Source organism: Pleurodeles waltl, chromosome 6 (genome assembly GCF_031143425.1).
Source record: "Pleurodeles waltl isolate 20211129_DDA chromosome 6, aPleWal1.hap1.20221129, whole genome shotgun sequence".
In the NCBI taxonomy this organism is placed as follows: domain Eukaryota; kingdom Metazoa; phylum Chordata; class Amphibia; order Caudata; family Salamandridae; genus Pleurodeles; species Pleurodeles waltl.
This window is the reverse complement of record NC_090445.1, coordinates 220,512,808-220,540,267: the sequence shown is the minus strand read 5'-3', so window position 1 is coordinate 220,540,267 and position 27,460 is coordinate 220,512,808. Positions and strand designations below refer to the sequence as shown.

The 27,460-nt window shown below is 44.0% G+C and overlaps 1 protein-coding gene across 4 annotated transcripts in view; it reads right to left on the bottom strand.

The window, feature by feature from the left end:
- The window catches only part of DBF4B (DBF4B-CDC7 kinase regulatory subunit), a 175,315-nt gene that overhangs the window by 96,832 nt on the left and 51,023 nt on the right, over positions 1-27,460 (bottom strand). For all 4 annotated transcript variants that reach the window (XM_069237927.1, XM_069237926.1, XM_069237930.1 and 1 more), the window contains exons 4-9: positions 8,180-8,410; positions 7,914-7,967; positions 4,981-5,044; positions 4,181-4,245; positions 2,301-2,337; positions 1,959-2,004 (exon numbers count right to left, since the gene is read on the bottom strand). In XM_069237927.1, coding sequence (XP_069094028.1) covers positions 1,959-2,004; positions 2,301-2,337; positions 4,181-4,245; positions 4,981-5,044; positions 7,914-7,967; positions 8,180-8,410 — 497 coding nt within the window. The remainder of the gene's footprint in view (positions 1-1,958; positions 2,005-2,300; positions 2,338-4,180; positions 4,246-4,980; positions 5,045-7,913; positions 7,968-8,179; positions 8,411-27,460) is intronic.

The following is a 27,460-nucleotide window of genomic DNA, read 5'->3' as shown; positions in this document are numbered from 1 at the left end:
TGGGCAACCACCATCACTTCATGAAACTTTTGTAAACATTAGAAGGGCACTGGTAAGGCTGAAGAGTATCACAGCAAACTGAAAATGTTCCTGGCCAACCTTCAACAAAAGTTAATGTCTGTGAGACAGCAGGATGGGTATATGAAACTATGCATCCTGGAAGCCCAAGGACACCACTGAGTCACCTGGGTCCAGGGCAGAAAAGATGTTAGCCAATGTGAGCATTCTGAATTTGTCCTTCCACTGGAAGTCGTTCAGTGGCTGGAGGCCTAAGTTAGGCCTTAGGCCCAAATCTTTCTCAGGGACGAAGTAGTAGTGGAAACGACAACACTGCCATTCTCTCAATCCAGTACCCACTCTATGGCACACTTTGAGTGTAACATATAAAAACCCCCTCCGATAGCAGGATGGGCAGGTGCTCTTCTTTCTAATGGGGGAGGAATATGGGGGTCGGAAGAAGAGAAAAAGACAAGGCATAGCCTTTTCGAACAATTTGCAAGACCCGCCTCTCAGAAAATGACAGATCACTAACCCAGTAGAAAGTGCTAGATCCTGCCCTCTCCCAACTGGTTGGGCATTCACAGCTGAAGGCAAACTAATGTGATATGATGGCCGCAGCCGCAGGGGAAGGAGCCCGAGGACTGGTGCCCCAGTCAGCCTTTGTACAGTCTGCAGCCGCAGAATGACAGCGGGTCTGCTGCATCATTGGCTGAGAAGGCTATCTCTGTCTGTATGCCAGCCCCGACTTTTCATAGCTGGTGAGGAAATTGCTTTGCAGAAGTCAATGGCCCCAGGTAATGTGCTGTGTGTCCACTACCTTTAAAACATTCTAAAATGGAGATTGCCTCCTCTCATTAGTGATGCCTGTGCATCGCTAAAGAATCTGGTTGATCTTATCAAAGCTTGTCTGCAAAGCACAACACTGGTGCCAACTGCCCGTCAATAGAGTCTGTAGTAGGCAAGCCTGTGTAGATGACATACTCGGACACATCCTGTCCATCATGGCATATCTGGGCCTAAGAAGCATTATGCTCCTCTGGGACAGCCAGCAACACCTCTCTGGCCTGAAGGGTGTTTTCACCCTGCAGTAGAGACAGCTCCACAGCTATGCATATGCCACCATCTTGCACAAAGCTCTACCCTCACCTGGGAGTTTTTGTAGACATTTTCACTGTTAATTATCAAAATGCTCTTGGAAATGCTATAGTCTTCCACAGCAACCACAAAGTGGCAGGATATACACAGAATGTGATTCTATAAAACATTCAGGTTGTGGAGTTTGCAGTTTACTCCTGCTCCATTAACCAATACACATTCCAGCATGGCCTTTATTTTTACAGATAGATTGCTTTAATAGCTTTGCACAAAGTTTAAACTACCATAAATCGATTATTTTCTGCTATTCCACACCATATCACATGTTTTAATAGTTCTTCTCCACAGATTTGTTTGTTGCACAAGGACAGACTTACATTAATAATATAAATATTTACCAATACCTTCTTGCATGCCGCCACTTTCAGTGGTTAAAATTCCAGTAGGTAATAATGATAATCCTCAACTGCAATGTACTTAGTCATCACAGCAACACTCACAATCATCCTTCACAGTAAGGTACCCCATAAATATTTTGCAGGATGTAATTCTCCAACAGCAAAGCACTATCAGCTTCAACCTCATTATTTTATTTCCTCACTACCTTTCAAGTTCAACTAGTTTCTCATCTGGTGACTTCTGCTCCTTCATCCCTTTATGGTTTTCTACAGAGCACTTCATTCGGCGTATTTCTAACTATCTCACCAAATTCCTCAGAATGGAGCTCAATTTGTTTGTGATCCTACTCACTCCATTTTGAGTCCGGTAGCATCAACTGCTTATACTCCCTAGATGCTCTTTATCTCTAAAATCCGCATTCGGAGCTCATTATATTTGTAAGATTCAAGAACGACTTATCTTACCTGCTCGTATCTTCTATCTTCAGAAAAGGGATCTTCAGTTGTGCCACTGGTAATAAAAATAAAAACCAGATTGTTCATCCTACTTATATACTGAAACCGATCATGCTTTGAGGATGGCCCCTCCCATACTCCCGCTGCACCCCTAAGCTCCCCCTCCCTCTATGAATACCAGTACTCACTCTGTGGCATGGGCTAGGAATATAAGCCTGAGTACACCTGGTCAGGTGCATACATTCACTGAGCTCTTCTTCAGAGACAAAAGGGACATTAGGGGACACTAAATGTTGATGAACAAAACTAGTTTCAGGTTGAAAAACAGTTTGTGTCAAAGTAATTACTGACCTTTTAGGCCATTTCGTGCAGAACTGGAAACTGCCACCTGTCAAAAAGTGAACAGTAGGAAACACGTTAAGGATATCCTGTGAAATGAAAGCCTGCAGCAAATGGATTAGGATTTCGCTTGGAAAATATTTTCAGAGGCTTCTCCTTCAAAAAATACTCTAGATCAGTGATACTCAAAGTACAGCCCGGGGGCCGCATGCGGCCCTTTTGACCTTTACATGCGGCCCCCCAGGGCAGCAGCAGCAGCACTAGGCTGCTGTTTACTGAACTCAACAGGCAATACTTCATTTAAACATTATTGAAGATAAAGAAAGGAAGTAAGGAATGAGTCCTGAACCGCTTAACTGCAGGAACACTCATTTTTTAAAGAAATCTTGCAGCAAATGTCTGCAACTATGATAAGAGTCCTTAAAAATTCAAAATGTGTTTTTCATTTACACACAGGACCATTTCATCTTACTACTTCAGATTATATCAGTGCATGGAGAAGTATTTTTTATTTTAGAACAATAGATTTCAAATATAAATTTAGAAACATTCATTCATACCCCCACCTTGATAACAATGCCAATAATGAATTAAGTCAGTTGTTATCTGCAATCTTTGATTGGCCTGATTTGCTATTATACCTGAACAACTTTATAGTTTAATAAAACAAAACACAGAAGAAGGGTTCCCACAGCACACATACTGAAGTCATGCATTGCGAGGTCCTCCTACATGCAATAATGAAGGGAACGTGAAATCAAACAGTTGCCAAGGATCACACAATTTGGTAAAGTGGGGAAGCTGGGATGAATGCCAGGTTTTGGGGTTTCACATTGAGCGATTCAGCCGCTAGTTCTATATGCTTTGCTGCCCCTTACACCCCACATAATGCCATAGCCCCTCCCCATCCAGAGGCCCCTCCTCCCTTTGATCACCACGCTGCTAGCATCAGTGCGGCCCTCGGTCACACCACAGACCAAACTGTGGCCCCAGGGAAAATGTTTGTGAGTACCCATGCTCTAGATCAACCTTTGAAGTGACTGGCAGTCTGAAAAGAAAGAACTTTTTATTGAAAGCAAACGATGCCCAAGACTAAGAAATGGGAGGCGGGTGAGTTTGACAATGGGGATCTTCACATAGTACTGGCACATACCAAACAAAAGGTTGGAATTCTTAATATTGTTCATTCAAAAGTGTGAACGTTGCTAATGTCATGTTTAATTACTTTGAGTGCCTGCCTGAAACGCTACATTGATTAGAAGAACATTACTTAGACTTGCATGACAGCTACAATAATCTGAGTAGAGTAGCACCTTTAGATTTAAAAGCAGTAGAGAACAAATGATGTGTTTTTCAACCCCTTATTAGACTATATTCAGGGCCAATGAGGCTGAGGGTTTTCACATTATGCATTTGTCATATGATCAGCGAACCGCAGATTCAAAACACACAAAATGTGTTTCTAGCTCAGACAAACCATGTTATTAGAAGAAACCGGGAATGTGCAGTGCAATGCACTAACAAACATTTTACACTTCCAATTTTTCTTTGCTGTATTCAGGCGCTTACTAATTTCTAAAGAAGTTAAACTGCTGGCTAGATAGTATTTGTTGGCGAAAATCTTTTCAAGATGTTTTGTTGCATGTCAAGTTTTCTTTCTAAATAAATTTCCAATTTTGAACTGTGCTGGTGTCTCTTATGCATCAATCTGTTTAAATGTCAAAGAAGCAAGATAATAATGCCCCAGCATTTTTCAAGCATGATCCATAACGTGGTTATCTATTTAAGCACGATTCCAATGGCCATTAATATATTACTGCTCAGAGTCCAGAGTATAATACTGTACCCCATATCGAACTTCTTGAAAAAAGCTATGGGATGTAGTGTCTTACCTCTGTCTTCTGGATGGAGACTTTCTTTGTTGCTACCGATAGCTTTGCGATGTAATCCAAAATATCTTCAAGCACCATATAATTAAGGACAACAGCGTGGTGATGAACAGGGTGGAGAGGCACAACAAACAGTTTACGGGGGGTAACGGGGCAAGTAGGCAACTGGGTTTTTAACCGCCAGTCCCCCACCCACCAAATACCAGATATAATCATAACCAGATATAATATTAGTGCTAGTAAAGACCTGCTAACTAGCTTTACTGAAACTTTAGAAGTCCTTACCAGTAGAAGAGGGAATGGGTTGACGTTTACAATTTTATTTATTTTTCTTAATAGAAGATATGCCGCTCTGCCACCCCCCTCCCTTTTGAATTACGATTATGGAAAAAACGAATTCATGCTTGAATTGTTCCACGATGTGTTCATTTCCTTATAGCAATTAACAGCAAGAAAGACATGTGCACTGAGATTTAGTTGCAAGCCCACCAAACCTCCACCATCCCATTCTTACTGACCTACAACTGTATTCGATTCCAATGCTGCACGCCAACCGTACCGGACACCATCATTACTTTAGCGTAACCTTGGGTCAGTGAGTGCAGTATCTGAAAGACTACTTTCTTATAAAAGAATGTGAGCTGTAGTAACTGGTCAGAGCACTGTATTCTACCAATGACAAGAACTCAGAGGACGCATTCCTGCCACCCCACCACACCCTCCCCCCACTGTCACACAAATGTCTTTCTGCTCAACTCTTAAATAAACAATTACCTCGAAAGTAAATAAAAGGTAAAGGATACCATTCAGGTGCAGAATGTGAACACCCCACGAGTGTGCATTGGCAAGAATGCTAGTGCCACTGTCCTAAGAAGAAAAAAACAACGAAAAAAGGACAGGTTTACTCCACAAGTAACATCAATAATTCAAATTAAAATCAGTTTGCAAAGTGCAAGCTGATTGCAGGAACCCAGATGGTTAATAAGCAAATATACTGGAAATAATGACTGAAATGCTGTGTACCACGTCAGGAAACACTGCGCATGTAAACCATCACTGCAAACTTGGACAATAACGGCCTAATTTAAAGAACCTCAAACAAAAAGGAAGCAAGCGTGGATACCCATTTTGGGTTTAACTGTTTCACACAGGTCAAGTTATCACGAAGTCAGAGAATCAATCTCAGCACTCGCAGGAAAATTCAATTATGTAGTGAGATGTTCTTTGCGGAGATTATTTTCCATTGCAAATTAAGATTAAAATAGAAAGTGCAGACTGAACTGAAAACCTAGGATGTAAATAGAGAAACAGTGTATCTGGTATTGCAGTTAAGTCCCATGGCCAATGTCAACCGAGCAGGTGATGTCGGGGGGGGGACGCGTTGTAGCCAATGCAGCTGAGGACTTCAGAATAAGGATTCTGGGGAATGAGATTGTGAAAGACAATGGTGGTGGTGGAGCACTAAGTAGTGCAGTTAGGGTACATCAGTTAGTACATTTTTATGCAGAGAAGTACGCATGAATATGATGCTTAGGGCCGATTGTGAATGGTAGGGTATTTATTGTGCATGTACGTCGTTGGTGGTGAAGCTGGAGAGGTGATGAGGATCTGGAAATATGAACCTTTTTTGTTGTCAAATAGTGTGCTTAACTCACATTACACTAGATTTGTGGTGGACCAGTTTTTGCGCCATTTGCTTAACGGACAATATTTTGGATTTGAGGTGCTCGATCCTTGGCGTGATCTGCTGTCGTGGGCCAGGATTGATGAGGGTGAAAGTCCATAGTGGGTAATGGATTCAAAGTTTGTCTAACAGCGTTGCTGAAATAATCAAAGGACATTATGTATAACAGTGGAGTTCTCAATGTTACAGAGGAAGAATGCTCCATATTGATCAAAGAAAAATTATTAATGTGGAGTGCTGCAGAACTCAATACGTGACCAGGTCTTCCTAGAAAATCTGGTAATCTAAAGAAACCTGCTATGGAAGGCAGCGGAAAAACACTGAAAAAGAAAATCCGTAACAGGCAGGGTAGTAAGCATTACAAAGGCACCCTGCGAGTGGCATCCTGCAGCCAGTTGCTTTAGGGAATTGCAGAAGATAACAAGCAGTAATATCACCTCTGCGTACTAACCATGCAGCAACTCAAACAGTAAAATCTAGTAGGGATAGCAGAAGTAGTATTTGAACAACTTTGGATTCGGGGGTTACACCCATACCATCACATGGTTCACAGTGAAATTTCAAAATGTGTTTTTTCTTGCACTGGCTTTTTATTTGGAAGTCAAAATAGAGGGAAATTCAATTGAGAATAACAAGTGTTCTATATTCTGGGTTTCCACAGTTCATGTTGCGCTTTGGGGCCTTTCCTGACAAGCTAAGATATCAAACTTCCACTATGAAGAATGACTAATTTTGGCAAAGTGCACAGCTAAAGAATTTGGGCTAAGTTGCCACCCGGAGAAACGTACCAAACCCAGACATGAGGGGGGGGGGGTGGAATCCAGGGTGGTGCGACTTGCATATATCCCACTACCGTTTCCTACTCACAATGCCCTAAATACCCCAAACTCTGGCTAGAATCACACATTGTCCTCACATTTGTGAGAGAGAGAGAAACTTTCAGAATATGGGGGGTTTCCACAAAATCTCTACCATCCAGCATGCACACACTTCTCCTGATAAAATCTGTTCAAAGCTTGTGTGGTCAAGTTTATTGACTGAAACAGGAAGAGGTGAAAATGGACGACTTGAAGTCAATGTGTTCCGTGCATTGTCCGAGGTTTGATCACATTTCAGAATGTTACTTCACAAATGTGAAGGTGATGCATGTTTTTAGACAAGGTTTGAGGTTTTCAGAATATTCTGGTTAAGAATATGCATCTTAATCTTTACAAGGCACACCAGACTGAATTAGTACGAGTTGCTAGGATTGAGAAATCCTCATAGGGCTCCCTGGTTGCTAGATAATCCGCTTTCCGAAAAGTAAGGCCGTTCACCATGGCAGTGAAAGGCAACTGGAAGTTATACCTTCCCATGGGCATGCTCTAGGTACCACAAAGTGGTTTTAATGGTGGGGAGATGGGTCCAATACCTGGGAGGGTAAAATCCCTCCAAACTGCCCTACTGGGGGTAAAGAGAACAGAAATAATGGGGTGGGTGCCTGGACTAATGGAAAGCCTCCTCCACCCCTTCCTTAAAAAAAAAAATGTAAACTTTTTTTAAGGATAAAATAAAGGGAGGTGGACAGGGGGCAGAAAAAACCTGATGTGATGCTTGGGCAGACTGCCTCCTCACCCTATTTTTTTGGGGATGGGAACCGCTTGCCTGGGGGCAGTCGGAGATTAGTGCTCACGAGTGGCTGGGCTTAGGGGAAGGAGGAATGGCTAATGGCATAGATTGGGTTCACTTTTTCACTGTCGGGTCACAATGCTGAAATCACTGCACAAATCAGTGAAGATTTTTTTTTGACAACACAAAAAATACTTCATGTGAAAGCACTCAAAGGATTTTCCACAACTGTAAGGAGGACGAGACATTCAATTGGAGTGCTCGTCCTCCACATTTATGCAGTTAAGCATAGAGACTGAGCTTCCAACATCAGGGCCAATTAAGTTAACAAATGATTATAGAAATTATGAACTCTCTACATCCATCACACCGACAGTGAACTGGTGTCAATTCCTTCGCAACTTGGACTTTCACTATACATGCATTAAGAATAATGCAACACACCTTCTTCTGCATGGCTTTGTTCAGCAATTCCTTCCCTCGACTAATTATGGCAGGCTGTGGAAGGAAAAGACAGCAACTGTAAATAAAGGATTAAGCCAGGGTGAGAAAAAATGTAGCATGATCAAGATTAAAAAAAAAAAAAAAAAAAAAAAAAAAAAAAAAAAATCCAAAAATCCAAAATTATTTCTTGTAGATTAACATGCAAACTAACACAACCCAGTGACTCTAAATTGCAGCAGTGGATAACACTGCTGGACAAGCCTTACGCTATGGCCAGGTTTTTGCCGGCGTAACTGATCTAATCCAGAGCAGCCAGAAGGAGTGTCAGACAGCCGCTTCTTGTCCAATAGGCTTAATTTAACCACTGCTTTTTCCACTGAGGTTGAATCAGCACTGCTTTTCTGGTTTGTCTGCCGGGTAGCTCCATTACTGGTCCTTGCTTCTTTGTTGCTGGTAACTACATAAGTTACCTCCTTGCTCAGAAAGCTCTCGATCACCTAGAAGGGAAGCAGGGAGGATATCAAATCAGCCAAACTGCAGTGTGCCGACCTATTACAAGGTTTCGGAATTCAGCAAAACGACCATGAACAAACGGAGCAACGCTGAGAGACACTCACACACTAAATTTTAAGCCTTCTGCAGTTGTTATCCTTTTGGGAAATATCACACTTAAGGAACACTAAAATTATGGACAATCAGAAAATGTACACCACAATGTTACAACTATAGCATCAAACGTTGAAAAATAAATAAATGAAAAAAGGAAAAACAAACACAAAAAATGTGCTGGGGTGCTAAGGATGACCCATTAAAGTCGGTCTTCGAAAGGAACACTGTAGCACAAATTGCTTAAGGATGCAGCCAAGCCATGGCTGCATCCTTATTTCTATTCTGGACTTTTATTCGGCTTGTTCCTTCTCCAAGAACCAATCATAATATGCAACTCATTAAAGTCGGTTCTCAGCAACACTTTGTTTTCCACATAGGTTTTGTCACACAACCATGAAACAATGACTTACTCCTTTGAAAAATATTTTCCTCGTCTCTTGGGTAAATAGGGACTAGGTTTACAAAGCAGGTTTCTATCTGCTTTCAAGAGAAGCTGTCCAATTAGTGCTTGTGTCCACTTACACTCAAAGAATTACACAGAAACCAATAGGCCTGTCCCAGTGCGTGTATTCTTGACAGACAGAAAGAGAAACTAAAAGAGCTTGCTGACTGTCTTTAATAGCGAGTAATCTCGGATTATATAAAGCATCCACCAGAAAGACCATGACTGACGGCAAGTAACTTTTCTTCTGATGGATATTTCTAACTACAGATAATTCACCTTTAGAATAAATACATGAGTAGCTGTCATTCCGACACGGAAAATGCCAGTAAGACTCAAATAACTATGCTAGAAAATGTGGGGTTGCAATTCCTGTATGCAAACTTTACCATATACGATATTTCACACATTGACTGATCCCCAAGAGGTCAGTTAATGCAAAAATAACTACAGCAGGTCAGAACTTAATACAGGGATTAAACAATGTCCGTAACAGGAGTAAAGCCACATTTCTGACACTATCTGGACTGTTGACAGTATTTTCTAACACAAAAATCCTAATGGGGAGGACTGGATTATTGCCCTTGATCCAAACATGGGCATGGCAGGCTCTCCGTATAAATGCAATGAAGACAGGGGGCTCCTAAACAATGTCATGAGTGACCATGCGCTGGTACATGTACGGCATCCAACGCAGCTCACAAGTACACAACATGTCATCCTGGATAGGCTACTTCCTGATACAAGGCTCTTCATTAGCCCTGCTCGAGTCCCTCTCCCTATTTTCAAGATGAAAGGTGAACTGGTAGAATTGCTAACTAGTTGCCTTGTCCTATGGAACCACCTCGGGCCAGCACTAAAGGATTTAATATGAAATGGCCCGCCAAGGGCATGAGATACCTACGGAGTTTACTTAAAAGAGGAGTGACTCATAAAATGGAGCATAATGTTCTCCTTCTGATGGCCAAGACACATGGCGATTTTCAAAGGTGGTCCCACACTGCAATTCTTAATACAAGACAGAACACGGGCAGTAAAAAATATAATTGTGCCATGATTTCATTATATTATTAAAACGCTACCTATAATCCACAAATCGATTCTCTCCCAAATGAAATCGGATACTAAATTATTTACGGGGGGAGGGGGATCTCAAGGCTTAAAACTGGTAAATTATAGGGTTATTCAGAGTCTGGTGGCTTACGCCAGCCTCACATGGGTTCATACTGTCTAGTAGTCAGACCCGATACCGCAGACCAATGATGGTGACTTAGATGCATCACCTGAGATCTGCAGATTTCCGACAGGGACAGTGGATATTGTTTATTTTGTCCCATGGACAACTAAACAAGAGACGTCAGTGAGCACAAAAAACGTCAGTGAGCACGAACTCGGCTCTACCGCGATGGTGTTAACTTCTGGATTCCTCCAAGCCCTACGTGCAGGTTCCTGGGTTTCAAAAATTATATCTATGCGCAGGTTGTGCCATAGATCAGTGGTTCCCAACCTGTGGTCCAGGGACCCCAGGGGGTCCGCGACTGCTAAGAAAATTAAATAATATTGACAGAATAGGTTCCCAGCTTTCAGTAATGACTTAGTGGGGGGTCCCTGGAGTCCAATATTGATTCACTGGGGGTCCCCGGGTTCCAGTAATGATAAAGTGGGGGTCCACAGAAGTCAAAGGTTGGGAACCACTGCCATAGATGATTAATTCTCGTGCCACCGATTTCTTACCACCAGTAACTGCTCCGCGCAACCCCCTCCAATTTCACACCCACCTCTCCGTCCTTATGTTCCTGCTATCACTACTCTTTAAAGTAAATAGATTAACACTTCGTCGTCGAGAATGAAGGTTCTTTGATAATAAACAGATGAAATGCCGCCAGTAGAAGTGCAAGCTGCAAGTCCACATCAGTCGGTAGCTTGTACAGGTTCTTCTACTTTCTGATCGGGTACTACTAGCAGGCACTGGTGTTTTTGTTCAAATTGGGGTTTCCCTTCTAGAGTTTAGTATGCACAGCGTTACCTGAAGCTGCCTACCCATGTGGAAACCATTTCCCGTCTTACACTGCCGTTTAATAGCCTAGTGTAATTTGAGAATTGCAGTCATTCTGTTAATTAAGATAGTTTGATAAAACACCTGTATGGAAATCCCGGTAACCTGAAACCTCTGTTAATCATACTTTTGTACATATTCCAGTTATTCCTGGCTGGTCTAAATAAGCGCCACTCACTAGGTTTAACAGTCTTCTTACAGCATACGTGGCTTCTTCCGTAGGTAACATTCAGTTGTCAAAATGTAGCATGGACCCTACTTTATGGACTTTTGATCGTGCTCCAATCTAACTGCTACATACAGAACTGTTCAGTATGCAATGCAGTTTCCAGTCAATTCAAGATGATTCTGTGCTCTATTAGAAATCTACTTACATAGCACTAGAGGGAAACATAGGCAAGTTGTAGCCATTATGTGACTGATGTTCATATGAAAAATGCACATTGCAGAGCATCTGAAATCTTTGGTTTACTAGTTCCAATCCTTGACATATTTCAGTGGATTAATAAACATCTTCAGAGGCACATTTAGTACGCTGGTTTTACATTACAATTTCAGTCAGAAAACTATGGGTGATTGCACCACATGCAAAGATCAGCGTATGTTCCTGAAGGTCCCAGATTATAATTCCAATAAGAAAACTCACTATATTCATGTTTCAACAGCAGACTATGTATTGTATGGGTCACAGGAAGTTCCTGACACATAGGAGTGTTAGTTAATGCTCATACTGTGATGGGCTGTGTGTAACCTGTATTTCGCAGGTACCAAATTCTAATGGAAAAAGCTTCTTCCAAGTAGTGCATCAATATGGTATGACTTCCATACGAGCAATCATTGGGCATACAGAGAAGAAAACTAAAATACACAAACCCCTAAAATACACCAATGTTGCAGCCAGGTCCACCTTACGCTCTCCCTACCAAGCACATACTTTTGGAGTAAAAGGTGTAGGTATGACTTAGCATAATTGTTGTTAAGCTTACATTCTGTTTGGCATTTTCAGTGAAACAAAATGAACCAGCAAGGTGTCTGTGTCAGGACATTTAACTGAACTAGGGCTGCCAGTTCCTTTGCCTTAGAAGAATTGGGCGAATTGCTCTAGTACAAGTTGGTAGGACCTGCCCTCTCACACTGCCTGCAAGCCAGCTCTCTGGAATAGACTGAATGTTGGGTACTGTTGGTGAAACTGCTTAACAGGAGACAATAGTCCAAAAGATCATGCTGTGGTGCAGCTATCCTTAAATCCTTCTCGCTCAGAATCAGCCTTCACTCTGGACAACCTGGACCAATGAGGCCATATCAATCAAGTACACTTGGGTATTTGTTGAAAACTCAGTTGATCTCATCCGGGTGTGCCTTTTAAGTGCAATGGTGTTGCCAATTTCTTTTCCTATGGAGATTGTGGAGACTAGGTCAGTATGTGGAAGATAATGCATCCTGGCTATCCTGTATTGCTTGGGCCAAACAAGGCCCAGAAGGCGTCAGGCATGGCCGGCACAGTCTCACTGCATGTTCCACAAATCATGGGTGTACCTACCCAAACGACACACAACAGAAACCTGAGAGGCCAAGGACAACATTTTCTTTCAAAAACACTCAATCTGCTTTGGCTCACTACCCGGAGCAATGATGACAAAAATAACCTGGACTGACTTTACTTTGAAGCCTGAAATACCATTCATTCATGTGTAATGATGGGGGTAGTTAATTATCCATCTCCTCATCTGTATCACAAACCCAAATTGGTATGTCCTGAACAGAAACAGAACCAAACAAAAGCTTTAGCCTCTGGTAACAGTGGCATTGAAACGGATGCCAAGGATTAGAATATGGTTGCATAATAGCTGCCTACCTCTTTGGAATCTTGTGGAGCAATATAGGCCTGTAATGGACAAACATCTCCTCAGGGTCAGCGATTGGTGTCTACTCTAGATCTAAACCAGTTGCCGATTGAATCTGTCTAGGCATGGAAAGAACCAGCTTGGGCCTAGGAGAGGTCTGAAATGGCACTGGTAAATGATGCTAAGGGGGGGGGGGGAGAGAGTCAGAATCAATCATCATCACTGCTGTGGAAGTCCAACTGGTGGTCCCTGCAGCTCTCTGGGGCCTCACCAATGGCTCCATCTAATACCATGATGAAGCATTGCGGGAAAATGTCTACAAAGCCTGACTGTTGCATGGGAGTATTCTAAAGGTGAGGAGTCTTTGGTTAAATGCCCATCAGAAATTGGTTTAAAAAAAAAAAAAAAAGCGTGCATGCAGCACACAAGATATAACGGTCCCCCCTGCCCCCCACAAGACTAGTGTCATCCAACCAGACAACACTGAAGACCAAAGGAGGCAGTATGAGCATAGAATGATCCCGCTCTAGTAGGTCATGTTGCTTGCAGAATAGTCCAGACTTTTTGCTTGTCATTTCAAAGAGACTCTTTATACGGATACAGAAAAGAGTGCTTCTCATACAGAAAAAGCTCAGAGATATGGTACCCTTTCATTAACAAGACCAGTGTACTAGTAAAGATATACCCTTCAATCAATCATGGATTTGTAAAGCGTGGCTAATCACCCTGTTTATAAGCACAAACGCACGTATGTCAATAGTACGTTTTTTTGGGGGGTGGGGGTGTGAGAAATTAAGACCCTAGGGGATTTATATCTATCTATCTATAATCATTCCAGGAGACATTCTCGGTGGGAGGGAGTAGATCAATTTCTATACTATAATATGCTACACAAAACTTTACCTTAGTCCTGGCTTAGAAATGTATAACTATAGGTTAGCTGGGGTCTAAGAGTCCAGCAAGACGTCTCTAGATTAAAGACACAATTGAGTGGGCGCCAGCAGAGGAGATTCATATAACAATGTCTTGGAGAGATGAGATAGCGGCAGAGGATTTGGATACTTGTGCAGACATAATATGAGCGTTTCAGGAGGCAAGGAATCCAAAGGGACAGCCAGAGTTGCAGACACAGGGATCGGATGGCAGTGCACGAGGGTAACTTAAGGGGGAGGGATTGATTGATAAGAGGTACATTGACAAGCCATGCGGCTACATGTAATTCCATTAAAATGTGAAATTATTAATTTGTATTTGCGATTATCTGTGGGTGGATGCCACAATCTAGTACTGAAAAGGTTTAACATTGATTGGCATGACTTGTGCATGGTGAAGGGCTCAGGGACAATGCTGTTGCAGTGATATTTTTTCTTGATTGTTGTGATATATATGGAAAATGTCACTTACCCAGTGTACATCTGTTCGTGGCATGAGACGCTGCAGATACACATGCTGTGCATTATCCTGCCATCTAGTGTTGGGATCGGAGTGTTACAAGTGGTTTTTCTTCGAAGAAGTCTTTTCGAGTCACGAGACCGAGGGACTCCTCCCTTTCAGCTCCATTGCGCATGGGCGTCGACTCCATCTTAGATTGTTTTCCCCGCAGAGGGTGAGGTAGGAGTTGTGAATATACTAAATGTGCCCATGCAATGGAGTAGGTATGTATGTACATAATGTGTATTAAAATAATATTTATTTACAAATTTACAGTTTTTATCCAACTTCTAATGGCTCCAGGCTCCCGGGGAGGTGGGAGGGCGCAAGTGAATCTGCAGCGTCTCATGCCACGAACAGATGTACACTGGGTAAGTGACATTTTCCGTTCAATGGCACGTTTAGCTGCAGATACACGTGCTGTGCATAGACTAATAAGCAGTAATCTCCCCAAAAGCGGTGGCTTAGCCTGTAGGAGTTGAAGATGTCTAAAATAATGTTCTTAATACAGCTTGTCCTACTGTGGCTTGTTGTGTTGTTAACACATCTACACAGTAATGCTTCGTGAACGTATGAGGCGTAGACCAGGAGGCTGCCTTACAAATTTCTGTCATAGGTACATTTCCCAGAAAAGCCATTGTGGTGCCTTTTTTCTAGTGGAATGCGCTCTTGGTGTAATAGGTGGATCTCTTTTTGCTTTAATATAGCAAGTTTGAATACATTTAACTATCCATCTGGCAATGCCTTGTTTGGATATAGGATTACCTGCATGAGGTTTTTGGAAGGCTACGAACAATTGTTTTGTTTTACGAAATTGTTTTGTTCTGTCAATGTAACACATTAATGCTCTTTTTATGTCTAATGTATGTAAGGCTCTTTCGGCTACTGAGTCTGGCTGTGGAAAGAAGACTGGGCGTTCCACTGTTTGGTTTAGGTGGAATGGTGATATAACCTTTGGTAGGAATTTGGGATTTGTACGGAGAACCACTTTATGTTTATGTATTTGTATAAAGAGTTCTTGTATAGTAAATTCTTGTATCTCACTTACTCTTCTAAGTGATGTCATAACTTGGAAAGTAGCCTTTCTAATAGCTAAGTATTGCATTTCACAAGAGTGCATGGGTTCAAATGGTGGTCCCATGAGTCGTGTTAATACAATATTAAGGTTCCACGAAGGTACTGGTGGTGTTCTCAGGGGTATGATTCTTTTTAATCCCTCCATAAATGCTTTGATGACTGGGATTCTAAAAAGCGATGTTGAATGTGTAATCTGCAGTTAGGCAGATATTGCTGTGAGATGTATTTTAATTGAAGAGAATGCTAGCTTAGACTTTTGTAAGTGTAATAAGTAGCTTACAATGTCCTTGCGGAAGCATGTAGTGGTTGAATTTGATTATTGTGGCAGTAATGAACAAATCTTTTCCATTTGTTTGCATAACAATGTCTTGTAGTAGGTTTTCTAGCTTGTTTAATGACCTCCATACATTCTTGTGTAAGGTCTAAGTGCCCAAATTCTAAGACTTCAGGAGCCAGATTGAGCGATGCTGGATTTGAGTGTCTGATCTGTTGTTTGTGTTGAGTTAACAGATCTGGCCTGTTTGGTAATTTGATGTGAGGTACTACAGATAGGTCCAGCAGTGTTGTGTACCACGGTTGGCGAGCCCAGGTTGGTGCTATGAGAATTAGTTTGAGTCTGTTTTGACTTAGTTTGTTTACCAGATAAGGAATGAGTGGGAGAGGGCGAAAAGCGTAAGCAAATATCCCTGACCAACTGATCCATAACGCATTGCCCTTAGATTGAGGTTGTGGGTACCCGGACGCAAAGTTTTGGCATTTTGCATTTTCTTTTGTGGCGAATAGGTCTATTTTTGGTGTCCCCTAGCGTAGGAAGTAACCCTGTAGGATCTGGGGATGAATTTCCCATTCGTGTGTTTGCTGGTGATCTCGACTGAGATTGTCGGCCAACTGGTTCTGATTGCCTGGGATGTATTGTGCTATTAGGCGAATGTGATTGTGAATTGCCCAATGCCAAATATTTTGGGCTAAGAGACACAGTTGTGCCATGTGTCCCTCCTTGTTTGTTGAGATAATACATTGTTGTCATGTTGTCGGTTTTGACAAGAATGTGTTTGTGGACTATTAGTGGTTGAAATGCTTTTAATGCTAGAAACGCTGCCAACAGTTCTAAATGATTTATGTGGTTGTTTTTGTTGATTGTCCCATTGTCCCTGTATGCTGTGCTCCCCACCCCATCATGGAAGCATCTTTTGTGATCACATCTTGAGGCACTGGGTCCTGGAATGGCCGCCCTTTCTTTAAATTTATAGGGTTCCACCATTGAAGCGAGAAGTGTGTCTGGCGGTCTATCAACACTAGATCTTGGAGTTGACCCTGTGCCTGTGCCCATTGTTTTGCTAGGCACTGCTGTAAAGGTCGCATGTGTAATCTCGCGTTTAGGACAATGGCTATGCATGAAGACATCATGCCTAGAAGTTTCATTACAAACCTTACTTGGTAGTGTTGGTTTGGCTGTATGTTTGATGTTATATTTTGGAACGCTTGTACCCTTTGTGGACTTGGAGTTGCAATCGCTTTTTGTGTGTTGGGTGTTGCTCCCAAGTATTGTTGTATTTGGGATGGCTGCAGATGTGATTTCCGGTAATTTATAGAAAATCCTAGTTTGTGTAGTTTTTCTATAACGTATTGCGTGTGAAGAAGACACTGTTGTTGAGTGCTGGTTTTTATTAGCCAGTCGTCTAAGTATGGGAATACGTGCATGTGCTGTCTCCTTATGTGAGCGGCTACTACTGCAAGGCATTTTGTGAATACCCTTGGGGCTGTTATCCCGAACGGTAACACTTTGAATTGATAGTGCACGTCGTGTATTACAAACCTTAAGTATTTTCTGTGGGAAGGATGTATGGGTATGTGAAAGTAGGCATCCTTGAGATCTAACGTTGACATGTAGTCCTCTTTTTTTAGTAAGGGAACAACGTCTTGAAGTGTTACCATGTGAAATTGATCTGACTTGATGAAGAGATTCAGTGTTCTGAGGTCTAATATAGGTCTTAACGTTTTGTCCTTTTTTGGAATTAGGAAATATAGTGAGTAGACACCTGTTCCTTTCTGACGTTTGGGTACTAACTCTATTGCTTGTTTTTGTAATAATGCTTGGACCTCTAGTTGTAATAGGTCTAAGTGTTGTTTGGACATATTATGTGCCCTTGGGGGGCACATCTGGCGGGACAGTTATGAATTCTATGCAATAACCATGTTGGATAATGGCTAGGACCCATGCGTCCGTAGTTGTGTGTCCAGTTTTGGTAGTATGTGGTAAGTCTCCCCCCCACTGGAGTTAAGTGTTGGGGTTTTGTGACACTGAAGTCACTGTTTGGTTTGACTTGTCTTAGGTGTTTGGAATTTTCCCCTTCCTCTTGGGAATTGTCCACCTCTGTATGAGCCACGAAACCTCCTCTCTGGTATTGTCCCTGATAGGTAGGTCTGGTTTGCGAGGTGGAAGGCTTTGGTGTTTGCATTCGAAACCCCCCTCTAAATTGTGGCTTTCTAAATGTGCCTCTGTTCTGTGGGGAGTAGAGCGCGCCCATGGCTTTGGCCGTGTCCTTCTTTCATTTTTCAATTGCTGTGTCCACTTCCGGCCCAAACAATTGTTCCTGGTTAAAAGGCATGTTTAACACAGTTTGTTGGATTTCTGGTTTGAAACCCGAGCTTCGTAACCATGCATGCCTGCGAATGGTTACCGCAGTGCTGACTGTTCGTGCTGCTGTGTCTGCAGAGTCTAATGCGGACCTTATTTGGTTGTTGGATATTGCTGGTCCTTCTTCCACAACCTGTTGGGCATGTTTTTGGTGTTCTTTGGGCAAGTGCTGTATAATGTGTTGCATCTCGTCCCAGTGTGCCCTGTCGTAGTGAGCCAGCAGGGCTTGTGAGTTTGCGATCCGCCATTGATTGGCTGCCTGTGCTGCCAAACGTTTGCCCGCTGCATCAAACTTCCTACTCTCTTTGTCAGGCGGTGGAGCGTCTCCTGACGATTGAGAGTTTGCCCTCTTTCTTGCTGCTCCTACAACCACTGAGTCTGGTGTAAGTTGCTGTGTTATAAACACAGGGTCTGTTGGGGGAGGCTTGTATTTTTTCTCCACCCTAGGCGAGATAGCCCTTCCTTTAACTGGGTCTTGGAAGACCCGTTTTGCGTGCTTGAGCATGCCCGGGAGCATTGGCAGACTCTGGTAGGAAGTGTGGGTGGATGCCAAGGTGTTGAATAGGAAATCATCCTCCATTGGCTCTGAATGCATTGCTACATTGTGGAACATAGCTGCCCTTGATAGTACCTGCGTATATGCAGTACTGTCCTCTGGAGGTGACGTCTTCTTGGGTAACAATCTGGGCTGTTGTCTGATACTGGAGCATCATATAAGTCCCCTGCATCCGGATCATCCTGTGTCATCCCTGTATGCGTAGGTGACTGCATTGGAGGAGTTGTTACCGGGGACAGCTGTGGTGAGTGTAGTGGGGAAGGTTGTGGCAAAAACCTTGGTGGTGGGGTTTTCTCTTGCCACCTTCGCCTGCATTTCAGACTCATGAAATGCCAGCTTTCTTTTGGTTTTAATTGGAGGAAGAGTTTGTATTTTTCCAGTCTCTTTCTGGATATGCAACCTCCTTTGCGTATGGTCTGGTTCCCCCATACTTATTTCCTGCTCAAATCTGTGTTTATGCATTTGGCTGGAAAGTCCTTGCTCTTCTGTGTAAGAGCTTCTTTTTGGCTCCGAAGCCGCTTTTTTCGGTACCAATGCTTCAGAGAAATTCTTTTTCGGTTCCGATGTTACTTTTCTCACCTTGGGTGAGTCGAACTCTCGTAGCCGAGATCGTTCGGAGCCTGAATCTCGAGCGGAGACGGATGTCTTCGGCAATTCTTTGGCCTTTTTCGGTGCCGATGTTTGGTCACCTTCTTTTCGATGGGTTAAGCCATGGCCTGCTGGCGGTGGCATCTCCTTGGCCTTAACGATCTTTGTGTGAGTTTTGGACGGGACAGTTTTACTCACTGTTTTCTGCATTGTCGTGGGTCGCTCACTTTCGGAATCGTCTGAGTCCGTCCCCTGGATGGAAATTATTTCCTCCTCTTCGACATCGAGTTGTTCTCTCGGTGTCGACGGCATTTGTAGTCTTCTGGCTCTTCGATCACGTAGGGTCTTTTTAGATCGAAACGCCCGACAGGCCTCACAAGTATCCTCCCTGTGTTCTGGTGATAGACACAGATTACAGACCAAGTGTTGGGTTGTATAAGGATACTTCGAGTGGCACTTCGGACAGAAGCGGAAGGGGGTCCGGTCCATTAGTTTAGTCGATGGATGCGGTCGGGCTGACCAGGCCCCGCTGAAGAGCAGAAGCCCCGAAGGGCCGCCGGAGCGCCTCTACTATCGGTGTCGATACGCTAACACTAAACCGGTACCGAGCGCAAACAATACAGTTGAATTTTCGATATTTAGCTAACTTTCCCAATTCGAAATACGGAGCGAAGAGGAACACGTCCGAACCCAATGGCGGAAAGAAAACAATCTAAGATGGAGTCGACGCCCATGCAAGATGGAGCCGAAACGGAGGAGTCCCTCGGTCTCGTGACTTGAAAATACTTTTTCTAAGAAAAACAACTTGTAACACTCCGAGCCCAACACTAGATGGCGGCATATGCACAGCATGTGTATCTGCAGCTACACATGCCATTGAATATTATACACACACACACACACACACAATGCCTTAGTTTTCAGCACGGGGGGTGCAATCAAGGCGAGAAGCCAAAAATTGAAAGTACCACCAAAGAACCAGGAGAAAAAAGTTAGAAATCAAAAGGAGGCATTCTCACTTAAAGCAAGCAGAGATCTCCTGCCTAATCCCTAACCAACATGTCAACAAGTGGTTTGGCCCCTCACAACATTGTCTGACTAAGCTCTGCGAAAGGGAGGACATCAGGTCTAAAATGTCTTACCATATGTCACCTGGTAATGCTCTGTTTAGCAAAACTGGTATCTAGTTTAGAGACTGAGCCAAGAAGACTAAAGTTCACGCACGGAGGGCCATTCATTAGTGCAGTATATATCATGAGGGCTAACAAAACTTTCCAGAACAGCAGAAAAACAAACTAAACCCAAGCCACTAGTGTGAGATCATTATCAAATAAAAGTTTAATCAGAGTGCAGAATCCACATTGTGTTCTGCAGGGTAAAATAAATAAAATGGTCTACAGGCAGAATGGTGATTTTTTGCACATATATGGAAAAATATCCAACCTTCATTTTCAATGTTAAAGGCCAACACTGATTGTGAGCCGCTGCATTTTAAGGCACGGACCTTGGTGATTAAAAGCTGTGTGACCGGTTAGCATACATTTTCTATTACAAGAATCAGAGTATATTCAACAGTCTTTTTGTTGTAATAAGGTAGTTGTGTATTAGCTCTGTATAATAATTACTAGTAGTGTAGTATAATATTTACCGTAGTAGGTCTATTAATTGTGTTATATTATTTAATAGTTATAGTCATAATAGTAGTAATGAACGAGTTACTTACCTTCGGTAACGACTTTTCTGGTGGATACATTAGCTACCTGTGGATTCCTCACGGTGAATACTCCCATGGCGCCAGCATTCGACGGAAATCTTCTTACTAGTCTCTGCACGTCGACGAGGACGTCACTCTAGCCCACGCGACGCCGTCTGACGTCATAAAGGCAATAAGAGGTCCTCGCCGACGTGCCGATGACAGTACCAACATTTTTTACGTGCATGAGAATAATAATAACCCAATGTAATGAAAGAGCAAAGCAACATCTCTTAATATTGTAAATCACACAACATTGCAATAAAATAGCTGTAGATTTAATATAACCTTTTTTTTAATTTTATTTTTTAAACAAATAAATATATTTATACATACGATTCATGTATATACACAATATATATATAGATTTATATATAAATATACATATAGATTTATATATAAATATACACATATATACAAATATCATATATGCAAAATGTATTGCAACTTTGAAGACCAAAAGGAGCACACTCAAGGATTGCTTGGAGAGACCAAAAAGGCAACGGGGAGGCGGGTGGGACCGTGAGGAATCCACAGGTAGCTAATGTATCCACCAGAAAAGTCGTTACCGAAGGTAAGTAACTCGTTCTTCTGATGGATACAACTACCTGTGGATTCCTCACCTGATGAATAGAGTCCCAAAGCAGTACCACGCCCGGCGGTGGGTGCCTAAATGGTCAAACCAAGAAATCCTGCAGCACTGACCGTGCAAAATGACCGTCCCTTCTGACCTCAGAGTCCAAACAGTAATGTTTCACAAAAGTGTGAAGGGACGACCAAGTTGCGGCCTTGCAGATGTCGACCACAGGAACACCCCTGGCCAAGGCCGAAGAGGCCGACTTAGCTCTGGTGGAGTGAGCTCTAATGCCCTCAGGCGGATCCTTCTTTGCCAAAGAGTAACAGATTTTAATGCAAAGAACAACCCACCTGGAGAGTGTTCTCTTGTGGACTGCCTTTCCTCTCCTCTTGCCCACGTATCCGACAAACAGCTGATCCTCCAGCCTGATATCCTTCATTCTGTCGATATAGAAGCTCAACGCCCTTTTTGGGTCCAGGCGATGTAGTCTTTCTTCCTCCTTTGAAGGATGAGGCGGAGGATAAAACGTGGACAAAGTGATTGTCTGAGCCAAATGGAAGGGTGAAACAACCTTCGGAAGGAAAGCAGCCTTGGTCCTCAACACCACCTTATCCCCATAAAACGTTATATAAGGGGGTTTAACCGATAAGGCCTGCAACTCACTCACTCTCCTTGCAGATGTTATAGCTACCAGGAATACTGTTTTAATAACCAAATACCTTAAGGGGCAAGAATGCATAGGCTCAAAAGGGGACCCCATAAGGAAAGTCAGGACCAAGGACAAATCCCATTGAGGCATAACGAATGGTTTTGGAGGATATTGATTCAGAAGACCTTTCAAGAATCTGAGAACAATAGGGGATTTAAATAACGATGGTTGGTCTGGAAGACAAATGAAGGCTGACAAGGCCGACAAATAACCCTTAATGGTAGCCACTGCACAACCTTTCTGCGCTAGAGACAGTGCAAAAGACAAAACATGTGACAGATGAGCATGTAAGGGATCAATCTGTCTCTCTCCACACCACATAACAAATTTAGACCACCTATTAGCGTAGATAGATTTAGTGGAGTGTCGCCTGGCCGCTAAGATAACATCCACTACATTAGGCGGGAGAGAGAAGGAACTCCGGTTGCCCCGTTCAATCTCCAAGCATGTAGGTGCAGACTCTGGAGGTTGGGGTGTAAAACCTGCCCCTGCGACTGCGAGAGGAGGTCTGCCCTGAGAGGGAGACGGAGCGGAGGGCACAGTGAGAGTTGGAGAAGGTCGGAGTACCATACCCTCCTTGGCCAATCCGGAGCTATTAAGATGACTTGGGCCCGGTCTTGGCGAATTTTCCTCAACACTCGAGGAATCAAGGGTATGGGGGGAAACACGTAAAGCAACTGGTCGCACCAGGTTATCTGAAACGCGTCCCCCAACGCTCCCTGCATCGGATACTGGAGGCTGCAGAATAACGGGCAATGCGCGTTCTCCCGAGTGGCAAACAGATCTATCCGAGGAAACCCCCACATCTGGAAGATTAAACAGACTTGATCTGGATGGAGACGCCACTCGTGGTCTGCCGAGAATTGGCGACTGAGACTGTCCGCACGTACATTCAAGACCCCGGCCAGATGATTTGCCACCAAGCAAATCTGATGGTCCTTTGCCCAGGACCATAGCCGAAGAGCTTCTCTGCAGAGAGGGTACGACCCTACTCCTCCCTGTTTGTTTATGTACCACATCGTGGTAGTATTGTCCGTCAGGACCTGTACCGACTGACCACGAAGGGATGGGAGGAAGGCCTTGAGAGCCAGACGTACAGCCCGTAACTCCAACAGATTGATATGAAACACCTGTTCCTCTGGAGACCAAAGCCCTTTGATCTCCAGATCCCCCAGATGAGCTCCCCATCCTAGGGTGGAAGCATCCGTTATGACCGTGGCCACTGGTGGCGACTGCGCGAACGGCTTTCCCTGTGAAAGATTGTTGCCCGCAATCCACCACTTCAATTCCACAGCAGCATCTCTGGAGATCTTGACAGTACCTTCTAAATCTCCCTTGTGTTGAGACCACTGCCTTCGGAGGCACCACTGAAGAGCCCTCATGTGCCAGCGAGCATGCGTGACCAACAGAATGCAGGAGGCGAACAGACCGAGCAGACGAAGGACCTTGAGGACTGGAACTACCGCTCCATTTCGAAACATTGGAACCAATTCCTGAATATCTTGAATCCGCTGAGGCGGAGGAAAGGCTCGACTCAATGTTGTATCCAGTACTGCCCCTATGAACAGGAGGCGCTGAGAGGGCTCCAGGTGAGATTTGGGCACGTTCACCGAAAAGCCCAGGTCGAACAACAACTGGGTTGTTGACTGCAGATGATGCGACACAAGCTCCGGGGACTTGGCTTTGATCAACCAGTCGTCCAAGTAAGGGAATACTGCTATCCCCTTCCTTCTGAGCTCCGCCGCAACCACTGACATCACCTTTGTGAAGACTCGAGGTGCTGAAGTAAGACCAAACGGGAGGACCGCAAACTGATAGTGCTGCGACCCTACCACAAACCGGAGATACTTCCTGTGCGACTTGAGTATCGGGATATGAAAGTAAGCATCCTGCAAGTCGACAGACACCATCCAATCTTCCTTGTTCAACGCCAAAAGCACCTGTGCTAGGGTCAGCATCTTGAACTTTTCCTGTTTGAGGAACCAATTCAAGATCCTCAGATCCAGGATTGGTCTCAACTGACCATCCTTTTTGGGAATCAGGAAGTATCTTGAGTAACAACCTCGACCCTTTTCCTGCTCTGGGACCAACTCTACCGCGCCCTTTGAAAGGAGGACTTGAACCTCCTGTTCTAGCAACAGGAGGTGTTCTTCTGAACAATAAGATGGGCGGGGCGGGATGAGGGGCGGGAACTCCCGAAAGGGAAGGGCGTAGCCTTTCCCCACAATGCCGAGAACCCAAGTGTCCGTGGTGATAGACTTCCACTTGTGGAGAAAATGCTGTAATCTTCCCCCTACAGGAGAGGAGTGAGTGGGAAACGGTGGAAGCCTAAGGCTGCTTCCCCTGCTGCACCCCTCCAGAGGACGAGGAAGAGGCAGAGTGCTGTTGAGAGGCTCCTCTGGTACGGGCCCCACCCCTCCCCCTCCCTCTAAATGACCTATAGGGGAGGGAAGAGGCGGGTTGCTGGAACCTCCCCCGAAAGGAAGAGGAAGAAGAGCCACGCCCAAATCACCGAAACCTCCTGAAAAATGTAGAAGAGGCAGAGGAAGAAGGAGCTTGCAGTCCTAAGGATTTGGCTGTGGCTCTGCTCTCCTTAAATCGTTCCAACCCTCGAAGATAACCGTTTCGAATGCACGGAAAAAAGGGAACTGTCATCGGCACGTCAGCGAGGACCTCTTATTGCCTGTATGACGTCAGACGGCGTCGCGTGGGCTAGAGTGACGTCCTCGTCAACGTGCAGAGACTAGTAAGAAGATTTCCGTTGAATGCTGGCGCCATGGGAGTATTCATCAGGTGAGGAATCCACAGGTAGTTGTATCCATCAGAAATGTATTAGTTATAACACAGGTCTAAGAATGGTTTGTTCTTCTCCCCGTGGGAAGTGGAAACATGGAACACTCGGACTGTTGAGATGGGAGGTTGAGATAGAATGTTAGATGAAGAGAGGGCTGGAGGTAAGCGGGAGGAAGCTGAGGAGCTGAAGAAAAGGGGATGAGGAAAACTATATGAAGGCTGAACAGTGGAGATGAAAAAAAAAGTCTGGAGTTGAAAGATAAGTACTGCGTGTGGTGGACTTTATAATACTTTTCCCTTCCAAATTGACTGCAAAATCTAAAAGCTACAAATGTTTATGAAAGTGGAGCCAAAACACTGTTATATTCTTGGCTGGATGAGGCCCAGGATTGAAACATTTATCTAAGAGACCTATGTGTGGATCGATAACCCTAGTCCAGACTAATGAAAGAAAAGGAAGGAACCAAGGAAGGGACCAGAGGCGGTATCTTGCAGCAGAGAGGAGTGGGTCAAATTATAGGTTAAAACTAACCTCTTATAAAAGTGAACTATTCAACTTGTGTAACAACTTTTTTCAATATTCTACCAGGTATGGTTGTCTATATATCAATATCCTACTACGCACTCTTCACACCAATTTGCATATTTCATGGGACTCATGTTAATCTGTAATAAAATTAGAATATTTTATGCCAAAGTTAAATACTTGATAAATAAAACCCAAATAAATTATACGTTTGAGCAGTCGTACTAATGTGTGATGAGTGTCTGTCGCTGTGGGTATGTCTACAATGGTGTTCCAACTGTGCAGTGGCACTTTGAGTCAAAAGTTTTCCTTGTACCAACTTGCGTGTAGTGCGATGTGGAGGTGGTTTTTAGAGAAGTGAGGGAGTCAGAGCAGGAGAGGATCCAAGTGCTGAGTTAATGACAGAGTGTGTTAGGATGTCACGGTGGGATGGGAAACGTGACTGAGGTTCGTGGCTTAGGTTTCTTTCCAGGAACTTTTTCCAGTTGCGCTTGGAGATCTTGGTAGGTTTGGTTTTGAAAGGTGCAGGCTGAAACGTATGAGGGACGGGGAGGTGCAGGAGAGAGATTGGCTTGCCCACTGGGATGTTGGAGAATACAGGAATGAGGAAGCTCACTTGTTGGGTGAGACTTTATGCTCGGGCCTCCTAGAGGGTGGGGGCTTTGGGGTCTAGATGGTCTTCTAGGGGAAAGTTGATGTCACACAGCAGAGTGGAAGAGTTGGATGTAAGCACCAGTGGGATGATGAGGTCCACAAGATTGGTGTAGATGTTGGTTCTTGGTCTTGGGGAGGGGTAGATTAGTACCCCTCAAAGGTTGGTGGTGCTCAAGGTGCAGAGTTTGGAGCCCATGTGCGAGTTTGGTGGTGGACCAGGAGTCCTTCCACTGGGAGCATACAGACTTGCCTTTATAAGTCCAGCAGTGCATTCCCACTGCAGTCATCATTAAGGTAGAGAATTTAGGCGTGGGGGGGGGGGGGGGGGGGGAGGATTAGGGTGTGGTGGACAGGGCTAGGTAAAAGTGAAACAGGGCTAAAGAGTGACATACGGAAAAAGAGAGGGAAGCATGCAAAATTAGGCAAATGTGAAATGAGGGGAACGGGAGACAGAGAGTGACAACGGGATCAAAATGTGAGACACGAAAAACGAGAGCGAGAAGAGAGTGCCAGAAAAGCCAGACACAGAAAGGAGAATGAGTGAGTGAAAGCAGAGGAGCAACAAAATCATGAGGAAAACTGAAGGACAGAAGCTGGGGTGCCTTGATCCAGTGGAGCAGGCTCCGAAAAAGTTGGGTGTGGTTGTAGGACTGAGCATTTCAGCCACAAGGCGGTTATGCAGGCCCAGGCAACACCTCAGTCACATACTACCTCAGTGATATCGTCTCTGAGATGGCCAGCAAGTTAGAATGTGCACTGCTGCAATATGCCAAAGGGCATGGCAATTGCGACTCATGACATGCAGCATTAAGGAAGCGTGGAACTAGGCTGCCTAAAGAAAACATTTTTACCCAACCCTTTCAGGTTTTTGGGTTGTGTGTCAGGTGAGTGAGTAAGAAATACTCCCAGATTCATCTTAGTCAAGAAGGAGCATGGGACCAAAAAAAACTCTGGTAAAGGATGAAGCAATACAAATGTAGTGTCCCCTGGAGCTGCCTATTCAACTGCTAAATAATGTATGGTTCACAGCTGGTCACATTTGGACCAGGGTTCTCTTATGGCCTCCATAAGAGCCTCGTTGAAAAGCAGTTGCAGTTACAACTGATGCTGTAGCAGACTAGACAGTCTGTAAGAATGTCTTGACAGAAGGGAGAGGCAGCACTTTCACCTCTCCTGCATGAAGGGATCCATCTCCACAAGTGCTGGTCAATATCAGGGGATGTATCCAGCCACTGGCGTTTTGGAGGACTAAATGTTCTGATGCCTCAGCAAAAAGGCAGAGCCTAAAAAAAAG